Source organism: Strongylocentrotus purpuratus, unplaced genomic scaffold (assembly GCF_000002235.5).
Source record: "Strongylocentrotus purpuratus isolate Spur 01 unplaced genomic scaffold, Spur_5.0 spur5_scaffold_8, whole genome shotgun sequence".
Classification (NCBI taxonomy): domain Eukaryota; kingdom Metazoa; phylum Echinodermata; class Echinoidea; order Camarodonta; family Strongylocentrotidae; genus Strongylocentrotus; species Strongylocentrotus purpuratus.
Window position 1 is genome coordinate 24,900,166 of NW_022145614.1, and position 18,723 is coordinate 24,918,888.

The window sequence follows — 18,723 nt, forward strand, 5'->3', positions numbered from 1 at the left end:
GTTCTTTAAAAATTTTTCTTTTTTTTTCTTTTTGGTATCTACATCTTCTTCTCTAACTTTCCAGTAGACGTCATTCAAGGAACTATTCGCCTGCTTGGGTTTTACTTTATTATCCTCATCAGTGAATATTCTCAATTTGTTGTAAGCTAGGTTGATTTCCTCTCTTGCTTCTTTTACCCTTGGGTCCTCCGAGTATGGATTTTGCTCGCTTCTCTTCTTTCTAGGCGGTAGTTCCGTTACCACTTTATTGTTCACTTCAAGCTGGTACCAATATATATCCCTCACTTTTATCTTTTAGCATGCTGAATCTGGGGCCTGTTTCATCAAACTTCTTGTCGATAACAAGTGCCAAAATTCTATGACAAATATGCTCTCAGCCAATCAAATTCAAGGATTTCAGTAGCTTATAGCAACTGTCATATCTTGTTACTGATAACAAGTTTTATGGAACAGGGTACCGTTGCTGATTTCTATACTGTTTCTTTCTTTCCACTCCTTATCTTCTTTTAAGACAATCCAGTCATACAAAACTCTACTTTTCTTCGGGTGAGGGGGGAGAGGGAGGGGGGGGGGGCTACATTCAGTGCAATGCAGAATTGATCATGAAATACATTTTATACTATATATTACAAACACACACACAAAGCTGAATACATTGTGAATCATAACACCAACAATGTAAAAGCTGGTCACAATGGGTAAGGGCGAGAAGTAATTCTACATTAACACAAATAAATATTATTTAAACACCAAAGTTTAAACATATTCAATTCATCTCTTTATTACCACTTTCTCAACAATGTTCCAATACATAATTACATATATCCATATCAAATTAATCATGTATGTCCATCGGCACTTGAATGACACATGAAAATATCATTTTGCAATGAGCATGTGATGTATTGTGACAAAAATATTAGCTTTACAGTAGATTTTCATGTTGGAGATTTTATCTGCGCATGAATACACATTTCACCTTCTATCAACTCCATTGATGGACGAAACCATTTTGATTATTTTTTTTAATCAAAAGCTTTGAATTCCACCATAAAAAGTGGTTTTTAATCTATAAGAAAAGGAAGTACCGTAGTACAATACAATTTTGTGACAACTGAAAAGCAAGAAGATTTTGTTCCAACATGACATATGTCCATCTAAAGAAATGTGGAATGAATTTAAAATTCTGTGTCCATTCTGAAAACTTTAATTCAGCCATGACACATCACAGAACATTCTCGGGCAATAAGCTTTGAAGGCATTCATATGAGTAATCCAATTCTTTGCCGATTTAAGGGACATTGCAACAAGTCATTAAATAAGCAACCGTCATCCAACAGTAGAGATACGACATCGAGAAGAATATTCAAGTTTCTTCATGAAGGAAAAAGTGTTCTCAAGATGACATTGAAGCACTACTATTTGCAAATTTTTTAGGTGTAAATATAGGTGTAATGGGGTGGGTTGTAATTCTACCAGGTCACAAAAGCAAAGAACATGTATACGAGACACTAGGGGACCTACAGCTAGAAGTACTTCCCAAGGGACTAGGTTTTCAAATATTACTGCCTTAATTAAAGGCACTAATGATCTGACTTGGGTTTTGAATCTCCATTTTTCTGGCTCTTGGACTGTTGTTAAAGTTGCCAGTCAATTTCACTTGCTAGCAGAGATGTGTGTGGGGTTTTTTTTTAATCATGTAAATTCTGATATTTTTCTAATCTCACTGCTCCAATAGTTCGATCTGCGTTATATACAAAAATGAAACAGGAACCTTGGTCACGGCCAGGGGCGGATTCCTGAAGGAGGAAGTTTTTTTCAATTATTTAAGCATAAAGACACTTAGACGAATCTAGAAAAATTATAACCGAAGGTTGCGGAAATTACCCATGATATTTTTTCCTGAAAAAACGAAGGAAGAACTACTTATTGTGATGACCCAATTCTTGCAGACCCGATTTTTCTTCTTCTGGATCCGATAACGGAACCCATTAAAATCGGTGGTTTATGGGTTACCAAGTCTACAGGTCCAAGTATGAGGGCTTCATTCGATGCACTCGAATGTTGCTGATATACAGATTCGACGCCTGCCTTCATCCATTCACCCCATTTCTGCTTCACGCTTCATCTCTGTGCAATAACACTTTTCTCACTTGGTCTCAGGTGCACTTATATATAGTCTATGGTGGACCAGGCATTCAAAGATGGCCACCGCTTTTGGGGAAAATACTATGCATTCACGTCCAAGTTCTTATCGTCCTTGAGTCCTTTTTTCTTCTCGCTCTCCTCATTCCATCCCTCAAGCCCCTTGGGAAGGCTGGTGTCCTCCTCAAAGCTCCCTGTTCCCTCTACAAAGTCTTCATACGTGGTCCTCTCTGCGAAGGGCCGTTTGCCCAAGAGTTCCACCATGTCGTCCTTGTTGAGGACCTCCCGCTCCAATAGCCTCTGTGCAACCTAGGTCATGAAGAGAGGTCAAAGGTTAAAAGTCAAAGGTCAACCTAGCAATTATCTACCTCATGATTTATCTAATACAATGTGTTCTGATTTGACAAACTCTCTGAGGAACCCAGACAAAATTATACCCTGTAAAAACAAATTTAAACAACAATATTCACTACAACCTCTGTTCTTATCCATACTGTTTCACGATACTGCTAATGAATTGAAGAATCAAATCAAATAACGCATACATTATTCACTCCCTGTGCCTCTAACTTTATGACCACACATTCACGAATGATCTTTCATAGGTAACATCTGATATTTTATCATTCTTGCTTCGTTAATTGGAATATTTCAACAATCCCTTTATGTTAGCTGATCTTAATCTTTACATGTAATAATACATTATTATATTGTAAGGTTTCACACTAAATGTCAATGGTTCTTCATAATTAATATATTCAAACATATTATGTAAACAAATTTACAATTATAACTTTAATCATTTATGATACTGATCTTTATTCTATACCTGAATATTTTACTATAAAACTAAATAGAATAAATCCAGCTTAGAATAATCAAAGTTTATCTGTGAAAAGAAAAGGAAAAAAAAGACTTTCTTTTTAACGAAAAGAAAAAAGAAAAAAGAAAAAATCAAAATCAAAATTAACTGGACCTACCATCTCTACATTATCCTTGTTCTTCTTTAGGAGATCCAAGGTTGAATCATAAGCAGATTTGATCATGGACCTGACTTCTTCATCGATCATCTGAGCGGTCTGTTCACTGTAGGGCTTCTCTAGGACCATCTCACCCTGCTGTGGCATGTCGAAGGAGACGTTGCCTACCTTATCACTCATGCCAAACTGAACCACCTACAGAATGGGAAAAGAAAAAGATGTTCAAGTCCTAAAATGATAATCACAGCCCTAAAAACAAAAGCATTAGCATATTAACTTTATTTCAAATCAACCCCCCCCCCCCCTCTATACCAAGACCACTACTCAAACCAATAAATAAATGCAGAGGTATTTGTAAATTAATTTTTAAAAATCTGTTCTATTGGTCATAGCACGCATAGAACAAGTAAAGCCCACTAAATGCATACCTACCAACCTTTCATAGCAAAAAATAGGAATCTTTCAAGGCAAAACTAGCAATACTGTAAATTTCATATACTTTTCACACAGAATATTTCAAAAAATAGGAATCTAGGGTTCAAAACATTAGCTTGAAGACCAAAAATAGAAATGGCTGACAGCTATGTAAATATGACACTCAGCTATAAGGAGATTTCTTCTACCCCATTGCAAGCCTGTAGCCAAGCCAAGCCTACTTACCTGTGCATATGCCATCTGCGTGACCTTCTTGAGGTCATCCTGAGCACCCGACGTGACCTTGTCGAAGAAGATCTGCTCCGATGCACGTCCCCCTAGCGTCATGCACATCCTGTGTAGCATCTGCTCCTGGGTGAATAGAAAGTGTTCCTTAGGCAAGTACTGGGCGTAGCCAAGACCTTTTCCTCGTGGGATGATTGAAACCTACATGTAGGTGTAAAGATGTCAGATAAAATTGATCAAGAAGCAAATACATATTTGAACGGAAGGGCAACTGCACAACTACACAAATTAGTTATTTAAAATCGCTTTGTGGTTATTTGATAGCAATATTCTCCCCCCCCCCCCCAAAAAAAGAGCTTATTTTCAAGAACTGTATATTATTTCAACTCAACATCTATCTTTGAAAATCAAAGGAGGAGGAGGATGGGGACAAAGAGGAAGAAAAAGAGAAAGAAGATGAAGAAGGAGAAGAAGAAGGAGAAGAAGAAGAGAAGAAGAAAAAGAGGAAGATAAAGAAAGACACGAAGGGAAAAAGATATGAAATTACTTTTTAACTTTATAATCTGTTTCATCAAAAATGGCAATAGCCATCACACCGATTGACTGGTAGTTAATTACATTCCTCCTTGTTTATAGAATTCAGACCAGACATCAACACTCAAGTTATTTCTAGTACATTTCCCCTTTTCTGAAATCTACAAGCCTGCCATTGTTTGCACATTCTGCTTGTGTAAATTTCACAGAAGCATGTCCTGTGTAATATACATATAATCTTCAATCTGTCAATCAAACGTACCTTACATGCTGAAAGTGACCTACTACTCTCTGAAACCAGGTCAAGTTCATTGACACTGTAAAAGCTAAAACGTGCAAACGTTTTCCCTTCAAAACATGTTTTGATATCCAAAAGGTTGCCCTTATAGTGTGGTACAGTGTGCCAAAGTTGATGGGGTTAAAATTTTCCTGAAGACACCAAATTTCCCTATTGCACGTTATATAAGCCATTTTGGCGCCCAATAGGGACCCCCCAGGAATTAAGGAGGGGTCTGAAAATTTGAACCCCATCATTTTTGGCCAATTGGGACCCTTTTGAAGCCAAAACAGCAAAAAGAAATCAACCTTGGCACAAAAATCCTACGGGATTACATACCATACCGCACTATTAAGACTTCAATTTTATTAATCAAATGTTGTTTTGAATTTATTATTCAATGCTTGCCTTACTGTTGTCATATACCCCATCCAAATTAGGTGCTTCAAATAAATCATTAATTTTCTTTGGTATGAAGGAAATGCTGAATAGTACATTGAAGAGGACAAGTGATTAAATTAAATTAAACAATTAAAAAGAAGAATGAAATGGCTTACCTTGAGCAGAGGGTCAGCATGCTCCAAGAACCAGCCTGCTACAGCATGGCCTGCCTCATGGTACGCTACAGTCTTCTTTTCTTCTGGTTGTAACACTTGTGTCTTCTTTTCAAGACCTAACAAAAGGCAAGAACAATATAAATGAAACATAAAGAATCACAAACAATTGAAATGCAATCTGCAATAAACAATGATTAAAAAGAAACAAAGGTTAGCAATTTGTCTAGGTTGCTAAGTTGACAAACCAAATAAAAAATAAAGCCAAATAATAAAGTCTGTGAACCATGTGATCCACAGTCCGGTGACGTATCTCCTAGACCACGACACTTCTACATCAGTGATGATGATTCATGTACAACATTATGCTCTGATAACAATTGCTTTCAAAACATTTCTGTGTAGCGATTCAGAGTTGAAGACACAAGTTCTCGATGCCATTACACTTCATGAGTAATCCTTAGATATGTACGTACTCACCTGCTACGACTCTTTCAATGGCAGCTTCAAAGTGAGAGTTTTCAATCTGATTGAAACCATGTCTAGCAGCTATCAAAGCAGCTTCATTGCACACATTTGCTATGTCAGCACCTGGACAAAAGTGGAGAAAAAGGAAGGGGTCAGTTAAATTCTTCATAATAAGATTTCTTTACCATTTCCATTCATACGCAAGGGCATCAATATCGAGGAGGAAAGAGGGGGGGGGGGGGACACGTTCCCCCCACGATTTTTCCTAGGGGGACATCACATCAAATGACCACCAGGAACAACGATTTTGTATACACTACCCCCCCCCCCCCTGCCTATTTGCTGACTGGTTGAGTCACCGCTAAATATTTCCTCACGAATTAGGAGGAAAAGAAATAGTGTGCTCATTACCCCAAATGTAGATAGATGCCTTGCCAAAGATCGAACCCATGACCTTTGCATTTAAAGTCAAGTGCTTAAACCACTCGATTACCAGACCTCTAAGTATATATGTTTGCAGTTTGTATCAACCTACCTGTAAAACCTGGAGTGAGAGCAGCTAGTTTCCTAGACATCTCATCCATGTTTACCTCTGTCTTCAAGGGCTTCAAGTGAACCTTGAAGATGGATGCCCTAGAGAAGATAGCAAAAAAAAAATTCACAATCCAGTCTTTAATCTCAAAGAATAAAAAAATGGCAATAGTCGATATAATCGATATAATATAGATAAAGTGATAACATGAATACACATAATTTAGAAGTACTATTAAGCTGCGTGAATACAAAAGGGGTGAAATAATCAAGATCCTGTTACCCTAAGCGAAAAAAATAATGACATAAACATGAATAAATGAGACACTGTAAAAAAAATGCTTAGTTTCATGAACAGAGAGCAATGAAACATTCAAGATAAAGTCTTTGTTCTCAGAAGGTAAAATAATGGCAACATTATGAATGCATTCATCATCATCACTTATTAAAGTCAGCATTTCAATCTTACGAGGATTTTCACGCCGTGATGCCACTCCCTCCCTCCCTCTCTCTTCTTCTTGTTTCGAGCTTATCGAGACCGAATTTAATAGTTTCTGTATTATTTCTTAATATTATTGAAGACAAATATTCATGCCGGTTAGTGCTATTTGATGAATATTTTTTGTTAAATCTAAAGGCATAAGAGGCGGCATTATTGCTTGTTGAGTGTCAGACGGACACCCATCATACTACATACCTGCCCTTGATGTCCGGTGCACCGATGTAGATCTGTCGATCAAATCTACCAGGTCTCATGAGGGCAGGGTCTAGGATGTCTGGACGGTTTGTACCTGCTAAGACTACAACATTGGTGGTGGTGTTGAAACCTGAGAGGAGAATAATAATAACAATAATAGTTAAACGTTTTTGTATAGCTCATAACACAACCATGGAATTGTGCACTGGGTTCATAATTGTGAGATTTTACAAAGTGCTAAATAAATATGTTTTCAAATTACTTCTAAACTTTCCATATGTTTCTATATTTCTAAGGTATTCCGGCAAATGTAAAATAAATTACTATAACAAATTATGACTGTAGAATTATGGGGATTCCAGATCCAATACTTCAGGTTATACAAAATTGTAATACACTTTCACAGGGTTTTAATGCTTTGTTACAACAGATAATATAATGTCTTACAATTTAAATGGAAGGTATCACAAACAAAGTTCTTCTTGTTTTCTCTTCTCTCTATACGTATGTTAAATTCATACAAATCTAAAATGAATCCAATCTATCCATCCATTAATGTTATTCCTTCTACTAGCAGCTGATTGAGTGTGTTCTCCTGTTCACTTTGCCCTCCAAAGTTACTCCTTCCTCTCTTCTTTTCATTTACACATCTATCTATCTATCTATCATCGTATTCCTTCTTTTCACTCACCATCCATTTCTACTAGCAGCTGATTGAGTGTGTTTTCCTGTTCACTTTGCCCTCCAAAATTACTCCTTCCTCTCTTCTTTTCATTTACACATCTATCTATCTATCTATCTATCATTTTATTCCTTCTTTTCACTCACCATCCATTTCTACTAGCAGCTGATTGAGTGTGTTTTCCTGTTCACTTTGCCCTCCAAAATTACTCCTTCCTCTCTTTTTTCATTTACACATCTATCTATCTATCCATCATCTTATTCCTTCTTTTCACTCACCATCCATTTCTACTAGCAGCTGATTGAGTGTGTTTTCCTGCTCACTTTGCCCTCCAAAGTTACTCTTTCCTCTTTTCCTTCCCACAGCATCGATCTCATCCATAAAAAGAATACAGGGAGCATTTTTCCTTGCCATTGCAAACATGTCCCTCACCTTGAAGAAAAAAAGGGATACCGTAATGAATACATTTTCAGTTCGAAGTAATCAGAATGCCATTCAAAAAAACATTGTAGATCATAGTTATATTTGGAAGGGAGATCGAGTTGCAAAATTCTCCCATCAAAATTCTTAATCCCTCTCCCGATTAATGAAAAAAGGAAATATCAAGTCACTTACTTTGGGGGACCAATGCCTACAAACATCTCCAAAAACTCCGAGCTACTGACTGTGATGATCAGGGGCGTACGCAGGATTTTTTCAAGGGGGGGGTTTTAAAATATTTTGCTCCCGAAAATTTGAAAATCGCGCCGGCCGAAAAGTCGCTCAGTGGGGGGGTGGGGTAAGCGGACACTTTTTTTTTTTTTTTTTTGGAGGCCAAAAAAAATCGCAACGACTCAGCCGGCAGAAAAGTCGCTCAGTGGGGGGGGTAAGGTCACCTTATTTAGGTTAGCCGTGGGTATAATTTTTTTTTTTTTTTTTAAATAAAAAAAAAAAAAAAAAAAAAAAACCAAAGGGGGGGGGGGGGGGTTTTAGGTTTTTTTAGGGGGGTTTACATACATTAAAATACCAAAGGGGGGGGGTTTGAACCCCCAAAACACCCCCCCTGCGTACGCCCCTGGTGATGATATTCACATTTGCTACACCCTATGCACCAATGGCTAATGGTACACAAAAATGTTTCGGCTGTGTCCAACAATCCCTACACTCTAATCCACCCGCAATGTTAAATAGGACAACAGCTATATAAAGATGTATGCTGAGGTTAAAGGTATGGACCAGTTTTGGAAACGCCCCCCTCTCAAAAAATGAAATGGAAGCTCTTATTACCAATCATGTGAAAGAATATGTTTTGACTAATACGTGATGATACAAATTTTGCCGTGAAACCGCCTACTAATTGATATATTTGGTAAATTATTATATCTATCCGGAGTGGATAGATATTGCGTAGTCCCATTTACATCTTTCTGTGTACAGTGCTTGTAGCTTTACCAAGACTGGGCCAAATTTCTTATCATTTTGATGATTCCAGAACCTTGCAGTACACATCAATAGTTATATGCTAGATGATCAACCTTTTCTGATCGATTCCACAACGTTTCTTTCACAATGCAGTCGCATGACCAGAACTGGTCTATGAGAAAGCAGTAGATCTCTTTTTCTTACCCTTGAGGGACCAACACCAACGAACATCTCCAGGAACTCTGAGCCGTTGACTGTGATGAAAGGCACATTAGCTTCACCTGCTGTAGCCTTGGCCAGCAGAGTCTTACCAGTTCCTGGTGGTCCAGATAAGATAGCACCCTAAGATAACAAAAATTAATAAAACATGGGTGAAAATCGAAAACTGGTCTAAATGTGCTCATCTCTACTTTTCTGTCCACCAATATTACTTCAAATTATACACTTAATACAGGAGATCACTCAGATTCGCTTGGTGACATTTACTAAAATTTCTGTACCCCCCTACAGTAGTTAATCAATACAAGTTTTGTGAAGACCATCCCAAGGCTCCATCTTGTTGAATGGTTTTTCAAAAGGCAGTCTATGGATTTAATCTGAAATGTACTTTTTATATATCTGAGACAAAAGACAAGGCTCTCAAAGACAGTATTAAATATCAATGGTTTCGGCACTGAATGGCAAGAACAGCACAATCCTGCAGTTATGGCTAAAGATAATCCATTCCTTTTGCAGTTACGATCAGATATTAAGACTTATGAATTATCCAAAATAATACAATCAAAGTTATATGTTTTAGATTACCCTAGACATACACAACAAACACTATGAACCTGATAGGCCTCTCACTATGTTGAATAAAGTTATCACACCTTACCTTTGGGATCTTGGCCCCAAGGTCTGCATATTTCTGAGGATTCTTGAGGAAGTTGACAAACTCCATGATTTCCAGTTTGGCCTCCTCACATCCAGCAACATCCCTGATGGATTGAAAATAAATAAAGAATAGATCCAATTACATATCACTGATACATTTCAGCATATTAGCAAGTTCAAAGTTCAAGGTTCATGGTTTGGCCCCTCAGATAGGATTTATGGCTAAATATCTCCTGTCTTTATATCTACAAGCAAACATTTGTTCTGTCATCCTTATCAATTAAATGAACACAAACTTAACAGCCGTGATTAAGGAAATGTCTCGCTGTCACTCTCAGGCTTTTACAGTGAGAGCATTATCTACAATACATTTTAATTCAAAACCAAAATCAATAAGCCAGTATTCTTGAGACACACATATATCCCACATCACCAACACCCTTGAAGAGGACTTGAAGCCACAAGTCCTCTCCCAAAAATCACTTACTCTTTTGACAGTATCAACAATAAAATGATTCTCTCATGCCTTATCTGTGAACTTCCCAAACCCAAAGATGCCATCCTTACCACTAACATCCCACCCTCTAGTAATAAGAGAATGACCAAACATATCAGGTAACCAAATTACTTGAACCTTACTCCAATATAACAATAATAGTTTGTTCTTATGTAGCACATTTCAGGGCCGCACGCCCTCTCAAAGCGCTTTACAGATATATTATTACCCCGGTTATCGGATTCAGGCTTACCCGCACACAATGAATGCACATTCTCCACTCCCTGGGGAGCATTTCAGCCAAGCCTCAATTTTACAAGCGCACACTTTCTCATCTAACCACATTAACTTTCGCGCATCCTACCGGGTACCCATTTAACACCTGGGTGGAGAGTGGCAAATGTAGATCAATGTCTTGCCAAAGGACATTAGTGCCGCAGTGGGATTTGAACCGCGGACCTTGTGATCTATTTTCTTATAGGATCTTGGCTGTCGACTCATCAAACCCAAAGATCCCACCCTCTAGTGGTGAGAGAATGACCAAACAAAACCAATTTATTTAAACCTCACTCCTACAGGTATGTGTCCTTTCATGATCTAGGCAGGAAACTCACCAAAACCAAATATTCTTCCCTTACCCTCCCAACCCCCAACTCCCGGTAAAGGATGACCAAACCACAGTGACTCACTTAAACCTGACTCCTACATCTTCCTTGAGGATCTTGGCCGTTGACTCGCCAAACCCAAAGATGCCGCCCTTGCCCTTACCAGCCCGGCCTCCTGTGGCAGGGTTGTTACGGAAGAGGTACAGGAAGAAGCCGATCATGAGGGCTGTGGGAATCAGACTCATCAAGAATGACCTAGAAAACAAGAAGAAAAAATATGATTTCATCATTTCAAAATACATCATTCTAATATAGGGATAACACCTTTGTAGTACACGGGTCAGGTTATAATGGTATGTTGTTCTTATATTAAAGTGGGATTCTGTCACCTAAGGCACTACTTATTAGACTAATTACAAAAAAATTTGCTGTAGGCCCCATTGCAAAATTATCATTGATGGTAACTTTGCCAACAATGGCAACTACCATGGTAACAGGGCTCAACAGCCAATCAAAATCAAGGTTTCCATGGTAGTTAACATTGATGGCAAAGTTACCATCAATGCTAAGTTTTGTGCAACGGTTACGGGTCCTGATTTTCTTGAGTAGCAGCTTAAAATCTAACTGTGTACAAATGAAGAGTCAGTCTATACATGGATTCAATTTGGGGGAGATAATTTTCAAATTTGAACTATTGGATAGTAGACCAGGGGGTGTTTCACAAAGATTCTAAGTCAAACTTAACTCTAAGTTGGACTTAATAATTATGGAGAGCCCTTTGTAGCATTAAAATAAAATATATTCAAAAGCAAAAATTTAAGTATTTTAGACTTATTGAACTTTTCATAAATTCCACATTAAGAACATGAAATCTCCCATGATAATATAAACCATGAATGATTTGAATCAACATTTTATGCCTTTAAAACAAATATAACAATATATTTCTAAAGATGCTAATGGCTTTCCATAATTGTTAAGTCCAACTTAGAGATAAGTTCAATTTAGGATCTTTGAGAAACACCTCCTGCATGTTTAAACATAAACCCAGTCACACTTTTGATTCTTTTTGCTTTCACTCATCCATTTCTTTAATCAAAGAATTATTACTCACCCATCACTCTCTGAACTGTAGACAACGGAGAGATAGTTCTGAGGTTCCATACCCAGGTTGCCCTGTGCCTGCTCTAGATTCCTCTCAAAGGTATCCACACTGCCAATATTGAACCAGACGTACCTCTGTGACATAAAAAGAAAAGAGAGAGGCATGAGAAACCTTGAAACGCATCTTCCTCGTTTTCTTTTAATGGCCGGCTGTACTAGTTTGGCCAGGAGGGATTAGACCACCCAGCCTGGTCACTGACAGGCGGCTATCTCATCAACTCAGCTCTCAATTAACATAAGAAATAGAGGACCATGGGGGACCAACGGGCACCGCTTAAGCATTGTTTTCTATATAGAGGGAGCAAGTAGCTACAAGTAGTACAGTTGGGCTTTAAAGCAAGTGTCAACAAAATTCAATACACATGGGGTATTAAAGAAGATTTTTTTTCTCCCAGAGATATTGAAATAACAGGCAAGCCCTATATGCCTCAAAAGCCCCCTTCCCGAACACATCATTTTCTTTCCTTTATCAAGGACAAAAGTTTTGTTGGAAAAAGTCCATTAAAAAAATAAGTTATTGGGTTAGCATACAGCATTGATTCTATGTAACTGCTAATATGAAATATCATATCTGGGAAAACATTCTATTGCTTCATTTCACAATGAAAAAAACCTCAACAGAGAATCCTACTTGTATATACATACCCCTTTAGAGTGACTAGCTTTCAGCCACACTCTGACAAACTTCTTGTTGACAACTTCTACTCTTTCAACCTGAAATGATAAGAGATAAGAAAGATGTAATGATAAAAATAATAGTGAAGTCTTGTATAGTGCTCATGTCTGGCACATTGCTACTCCTGGCACTCCAATATTATTAGTTATTACCTTGGCTTTAGCACGCTGCCATTACAGCGCTTGGGCATTTCAAGGGACTTATTCCTGCCAGGTACCCATTTATCTCACCTGGGTCAAGTGTCAAATGTAGATTAATGTCTTGCCAAAGGACACTGGACACAACACCTCTACAGAAATATAGCTCTGTAGAAATTTTGTTTAAATGCTAAGAGAGCAACAGAAGGAATACATGATAGACAATGACCTATATAAAAAAATCATTGATAGAAATGTACAGCTCTGTTTTACCATAGATGTTCAATGATCTATCAAGACTTTTTAAAGAATTACGATTTGCTGGTTAAAAAAAAAACTCGAAAGAATACTTTTAACACTCCTTGAAGTAGAAATCAGAGACATCACTAATGATTTTATAAACAAGAAGAGTGTTGGTTTTACAACAAAGTGATCCATCAATAGAGAAAGAAAAAACATATTTATTCATTCAAGTTTTATTTAAAATAGAGGGTAGGTACATTCAGTTTAACAAAACTGCTTTCCAAGTACGCCCAGTTGAAACTTCTCAACTATACCCATTTTGAGCTATGGATCACAAATTCCACCCAAGATTGTACAAGCACATGTATTTCTTCTGGTTACAGAAACAGAAAAAGAAACAGATGTCTTTACTGTGAATGCAATATAAAGCGACAATGGCTCTAAAATGTGGATTTATGACAATCGTTCAAAGAAGAGAAGAAGGGGCTGTTGGCTTCACCGTACCTGTCCTGCTGCTAAGAATTCATTCAGGAACTCCTTGTATGTGATTTCCACCGCTGAACCGCCCATCAAGACGTAGCCAGCCGCAATGGCGCCCCCTATGGTGACGGCTATACTGAACATCAGCTGCTGCCTGTTCTTCTCGTCGATGGGGGGTCTGCTTCCAGCACCCCCTCCTCCCCCGCCCGTCTTCCCCTGGGCCATCAGACTCTTCCATAGGTCCTCTCCAAAGTTCTTGCTGCTCTCTGATTCTTTTTTGCCATTACCGCTACTCCTTTTTGGTGCTGATTTGGAAGACTCCGCTGAAGAGAAAGATTAGAAAAGGAATTCATAAATGTGGGGGAATTGAGACTTCTAACTCACTTTACATCAAAATGTAGCAGCTATGCTTGATTCTAGTAGTAGAGCAAAAAATCAATGTCGTACTTCACATCCATAGCGAGTTCAATACTTGATATCTTTACATTGTTCATACAATGTACACTATGTAGTGCTTGATTACTAAATAAATAAAGGATCAGTGGATCCATTCAGACTGTCTCAATACTTTCTTCTTCTCAATCTCTGTTCCTTTCTCTTACTCTCTCCCTCTCTCCACCTACCTCTTCTCTTCCTCTCTCTTTCTATCTCTCTCTTTCTATCTTTCTCTTTCTTTCTTTCTTTCTTTCTTTCTTTCTTTCTTTCTCTATCTTTCTTTCTCTCTCTTTCTTTCTTTCCCTCCATTTCTTTCTCTCTCTCAATTTCTTTTTTCTGTATCTCTTTCTTTCTATCTAGGACATAACAAAAAAAAAATTCTGTCTGTCTCTTTGTCAATCTTTCTGACTGCCTGTCTACCTAGTATCTGGATGTCTCTGGCCAGCTAAATGTACAGCATTCAACATTTCACTTTTCCCTGCACCTCTGTGATACTCACATGCTTCTTTGGCCACTTTTGGTTTCTTGGCAGCTTGCTTGCCTTCTGGGAAGAACTTTTCAAACCCTTTTGGAGGCTTGGCAGCTAACCTCAGTCTGGTGATGAGACTGGATAACTTCCACGAGGTAGTCACGTCTGCATTGGTGCTGTGTAGATGTATCTGCAAATGTAAATACACAATAAGAAGGAAAAAAATCCACTGGGAATACATTCAATACCTCCACTCACTAATGACATGAAAATTAAAAGGTTGCCAGTTTTGCCACCATTCTACAACAACAATCAAGAAATGTATTACCGCTGCATAGTAACTGAACCATCAAAGGTCAACAAACATACCTGTAATGGTACATATTTTCAAAAACAGTTTTGAGGACATTTTTTTTTCTTCAGCCCGCTGCCGGTGTTAGGTTCGATCGATGAGCTGGCAATGCGAAAAAAAGGATTTTTTAATAAAATATGCCCAGTTCACCGTCTACTTTTACAGGTTGTAACTTGTAAGTCTTTCCGAGGATATATCGTTCATAATGTAAAAGTCACTGTGCTGCGTAAGTGAGAAATGCATCATGGAGCATCATCTGGGAATACATTTTACGCATTAATTGCCAACGCTTTTAATGATCGTTCGCGAAAATGGGGACGATCCTTATTTTTTAGGACACGATTTGCCCGCGTTTACGGGGATATCCTTGTTTGAATCCGGGCTAACTTGGCCCAGCTGCAAAAGCGGTCAGTTTTTGTCGTTTTACCCTAACCCTAACTCTAACCCTAACCCTAAACCTAACCCTAATTAATTTCCTAAACCTGCAAAACCGACTGTTCTTGCAGCTCTGCCTCTGGGCCGAGTTGTCTTTGACCTCGAGTCGAGTTAGCCCGATCTGGCTCCCCTCATTATTAATGCGGAGGATCCTTATTCTCGGTCTAGCTGAAAGACTGACATGAGAGACTGAAACAAGGGCACTTTAACATTCATCACGGCTCCCCTCAATGTAGTTGGTGTTAGGCAATACAAATGACAAAGCATTCTCATATTCACTGTACGCTGTACCAACACAACACAACATCGCGATTGAATTGAGTGTGCGATTTTCTCACCTGATTTACCCGAACGCTCTGTCCTAACCTCCTGCTAAGAATTCGCTCCACAGCCCCTTTCATGCGAATACAATTGTACGCCATTATCACGTCAAAGTGGCTCTCCAATAATTTATATTAAAAATCAAGCTCACAGATCGTTGTTTGTGACTTGAACAGTGTTTTATGTCATCTTTATCGTCGGTCTCAGTCGTTCAACTCGGATGATATGTAACATTTGAAATCTACGTGCAGTAGAAGGCCGCAGTACACTCGTAACAAATGACAAGGATTACGAAATCTTTTTGTGTTATGGTATCTTTTAAAAAATAACTCCGGAAGAAAGCGTACATGCGTAAATGGAAACAAAATTGCAATCTTAGACTTTATCCTCCTCTTTCTTTATCTCATTTTCTCTGAGCATATGAGATTAATCACTATTATTTTATTCTAAAGATCATTCATTCATTCTAATGTTTGATCCTGAAGTATTTTAACCACTTTTCAGGTCAACTTGGACGTCATTTTTCACAATTCTTCTAATATATCATGATAGTCCTGTAGAATATATGACAATCCTGCTGGTGTACCCAGTAGAAATAAAAGTTATTTATAGAAAGAGATTCATTAGGATCTAGTGTTGCTTGTTCATCTTTTGTTATTCCATCTGATATTCCACCTTTATTTAGTGGACTTAAGACATAGAAGCCAAAGTGAAAATGAATATACAACTAAGTCACTGCAGCTTGAACATATAGTTTTGTTAATTTTAATTCTTAAGTTTTAAAGATAGTATAGGCCTACAGTAAGTTGACATGAAAATTATGTAAATGTTGATCGCCAATTCCCCCTAGTTTTTCTCTAGCTCTCTCTCTCTCTCTCTCTCCATCCCTTCCTTCCCCCCTCTCTCTCTCTCACACCCTCAATCACTCCCTTCCCCTATCTCTTTCTCTCTCTCTCTCTCTCTCTCTCTCTCTCTCTCTCTCTCTCTCAATATCTCTTTATAAAAGAGTCAATTTCTCTCCCTTACTATGGTTACCCTATCACTCTACATGTTTTTAATCTATCTATATACCTTGTAGTAGCACACAACCTCTTGCAACCTGCTAAGGAAGTGTTTCAGAGCAAATTACTTTCATATAAACTCAAATATTATTCTCAGTCTATTTACACTTATACCATCGGCCCATGTCAGCGTCTTCAGGTTTGACAGAGAATTTACAAACACAAAATCTCAACCCTAATTGCCAAATCAATTACTGTATGCACTTATTATAAGAATGATGAAAAATCACCATGATTTTTATGAAGAACAGATACGACGATCATATTTATTCATACAAATTAAAAACACGATTACAATGAAAGAGCTGTGCATAATTTACATACGATGAATTTATAAATGGCCTTAAGTATCTCTTAACACAACATTACATCATCTGTAAGGAGATATTTGAAGGCAGCCCAGAGAGGCAAAAAATGGCCCCCTTCAATTTGTTTTAATCATATTTTTTCTTAATTCCAAAACCATTTGACAACCCCCCTCCCTTAAAATATTTTTTGATTTTTCACAATCTTCTGAAGAGAATCATGATGGGCCGAAGTGTGCTTAAATCACTCAATTTTTGCTTTTTTCAAAGAAGGGCTTTGTAATAAAACAACAAAAATATCATTGTAGAAAAGGGGATATTTAAGATTGATTCCACCCCTATCCAATCCAATCTTCAAACACAATCTCAACAATTTAATGACAGCAAGATTGGTTATTACTTCTTTAAATAATCTTCAAACTTAATTATCAGGTTACACTATCAAATGACAATCCAAACATTAGTATTCTATAAGATTCTCAACGTTCTACAAACAACATGACAATAACAACAACAAAAACCAAACATGATGATAGGTATTTATGTAGTTAGAAATTTGAAATGACACAAGTTTTTTTTCTTTCGACACACATGTACATAACAGGAATAATGGAAAGTCAAACTTGAAACATCACTAACTGTTTGCAGTATAAAAGAAGGCAAAATGATGGAATACTATTGATGAAATATTGATACTTTAATGATGATGATAATGAATAAATGAGGTCACAGTGACAGATATAGCATCGATACATGGTAGCGTAAAATTGAAGGATTGTCACTTTGTTTCAACAGATTCTTACAAAATCATAATGTGTTACAACTATTATTGTTAATCGTTTAATATAAATGTACTGTAATTGTATTTTTTTAATTTACATATGTTGTTTGACTTGCAACTTGCAAGTAGATGATAAAATGTGACATGTAAACTGAAAATGGAAACAAATGGAAGTAATCACAGATACATATATTACTATTTACACTTGGCAGATGACTTTAATAGAAGAATATACTGCCCTTTTCTCATCCGTTGTTTACAGATGCTCGAATGATAATGAGATGAAAATTGACACTTATTTTACTCATTTACAAATCAAAACATATATAAGCTTTAAGAAGCTGTATCCCTTGGTCTCTTTACATTTTCACCGATACACAGATACATTCACAAAATTGCATCAATTCTCTCACTTTTTAACTTGTTACATGTATATACCTCTGTTAAAAATGATTATGCACAGATCCCATAATAGATACAAGTTTCTGTTAGCACCTCACAAAAACAGCTTTTAAAACAGAGGTTACAACTTTAATGTTCCTCTAGCAGTGATACCTTTTTTTTTCTTGTAACTTCATTGAGCATTAAAATATGACAAGGTTCATATATACAGTCAAACCTGCTTTAGTGACCACCTGTCTACAAAGACCACCCGTCTACAAAGGCCACATTTGTTGTTTTCCTTGAAAATGGTTTCCCATTGAATCATGTACTAAAGGAACCTGTCTATAAAGACCACCTGTCTACAAAGGCCACTTTTTGTGTTTCCCTTGGGTGGTCGCTATAGACAGGTTTGACTGTATATATGTTTGAATTGAACAAATTCCCAGTTGGATGTATTCTGGAGGAGAACACAGTACAAAACCATTATATAAAAATACATATGCTTTCCATATACTACATGCAAGTATCTCTGCATGTTAACAATAATGATGATTTGCATTACTCTAACCGATTA

At 37.4% G+C, this 18,723-nt stretch overlaps 1 protein-coding gene across 1 annotated transcript; it reads right to left on the minus strand.

The window, feature by feature from the left end:
* Positions 1-755: 755 nt before the first annotated feature.
* On the minus strand, positions 756-15,884 carry LOC578526 (AFG3-like protein 2). The gene is made up of 16 exons (XM_011670662.2): positions 15,636-15,884; positions 14,541-14,700; positions 13,631-13,929; positions 12,716-12,784; positions 12,021-12,145; positions 10,991-11,161; positions 9,807-9,909; positions 9,134-9,271; positions 7,807-7,960; positions 6,847-6,976; positions 6,154-6,251; positions 5,631-5,741; positions 5,154-5,269; positions 3,786-3,986; positions 3,126-3,320; positions 756-2,454 (listed from the first exon to the last, which is right to left on the minus strand). Exons 1-16 carry the CDS (start codon positions 15,717-15,719, stop codon positions 2,230-2,232), a joined length of 2,379 nt encoding a protein of 792 aa, XP_011668964.2. The 5' UTR covers positions 15,720-15,884; the 3' UTR covers positions 756-2,229.
* Positions 15,885-18,723: the final 2,839 nt, after the last annotated feature.

Coding starts and splice junctions, on each gene's coding strand:
- LOC578526 (XM_011670662.2), bottom strand. CDS start 15,719: ATGGCGTACAATTGTATTCGCATGAAAGGGGCTGTGGAGCGAATTCTT. Junction 7,961..9,133: donor TTGGTGTTGGTCCCTCAAGG/GTAAGAAAAAGA, acceptor TTTTTCTTCAAG/GTGAGGGACATGTTTGCAAT. Junction 3,987..5,153: donor ATGCTGACCCTCTGCTCAAG/GTAAGCCATTTC, acceptor ACCTACATGTAG/GTTTCAATCATCCCACGAGG.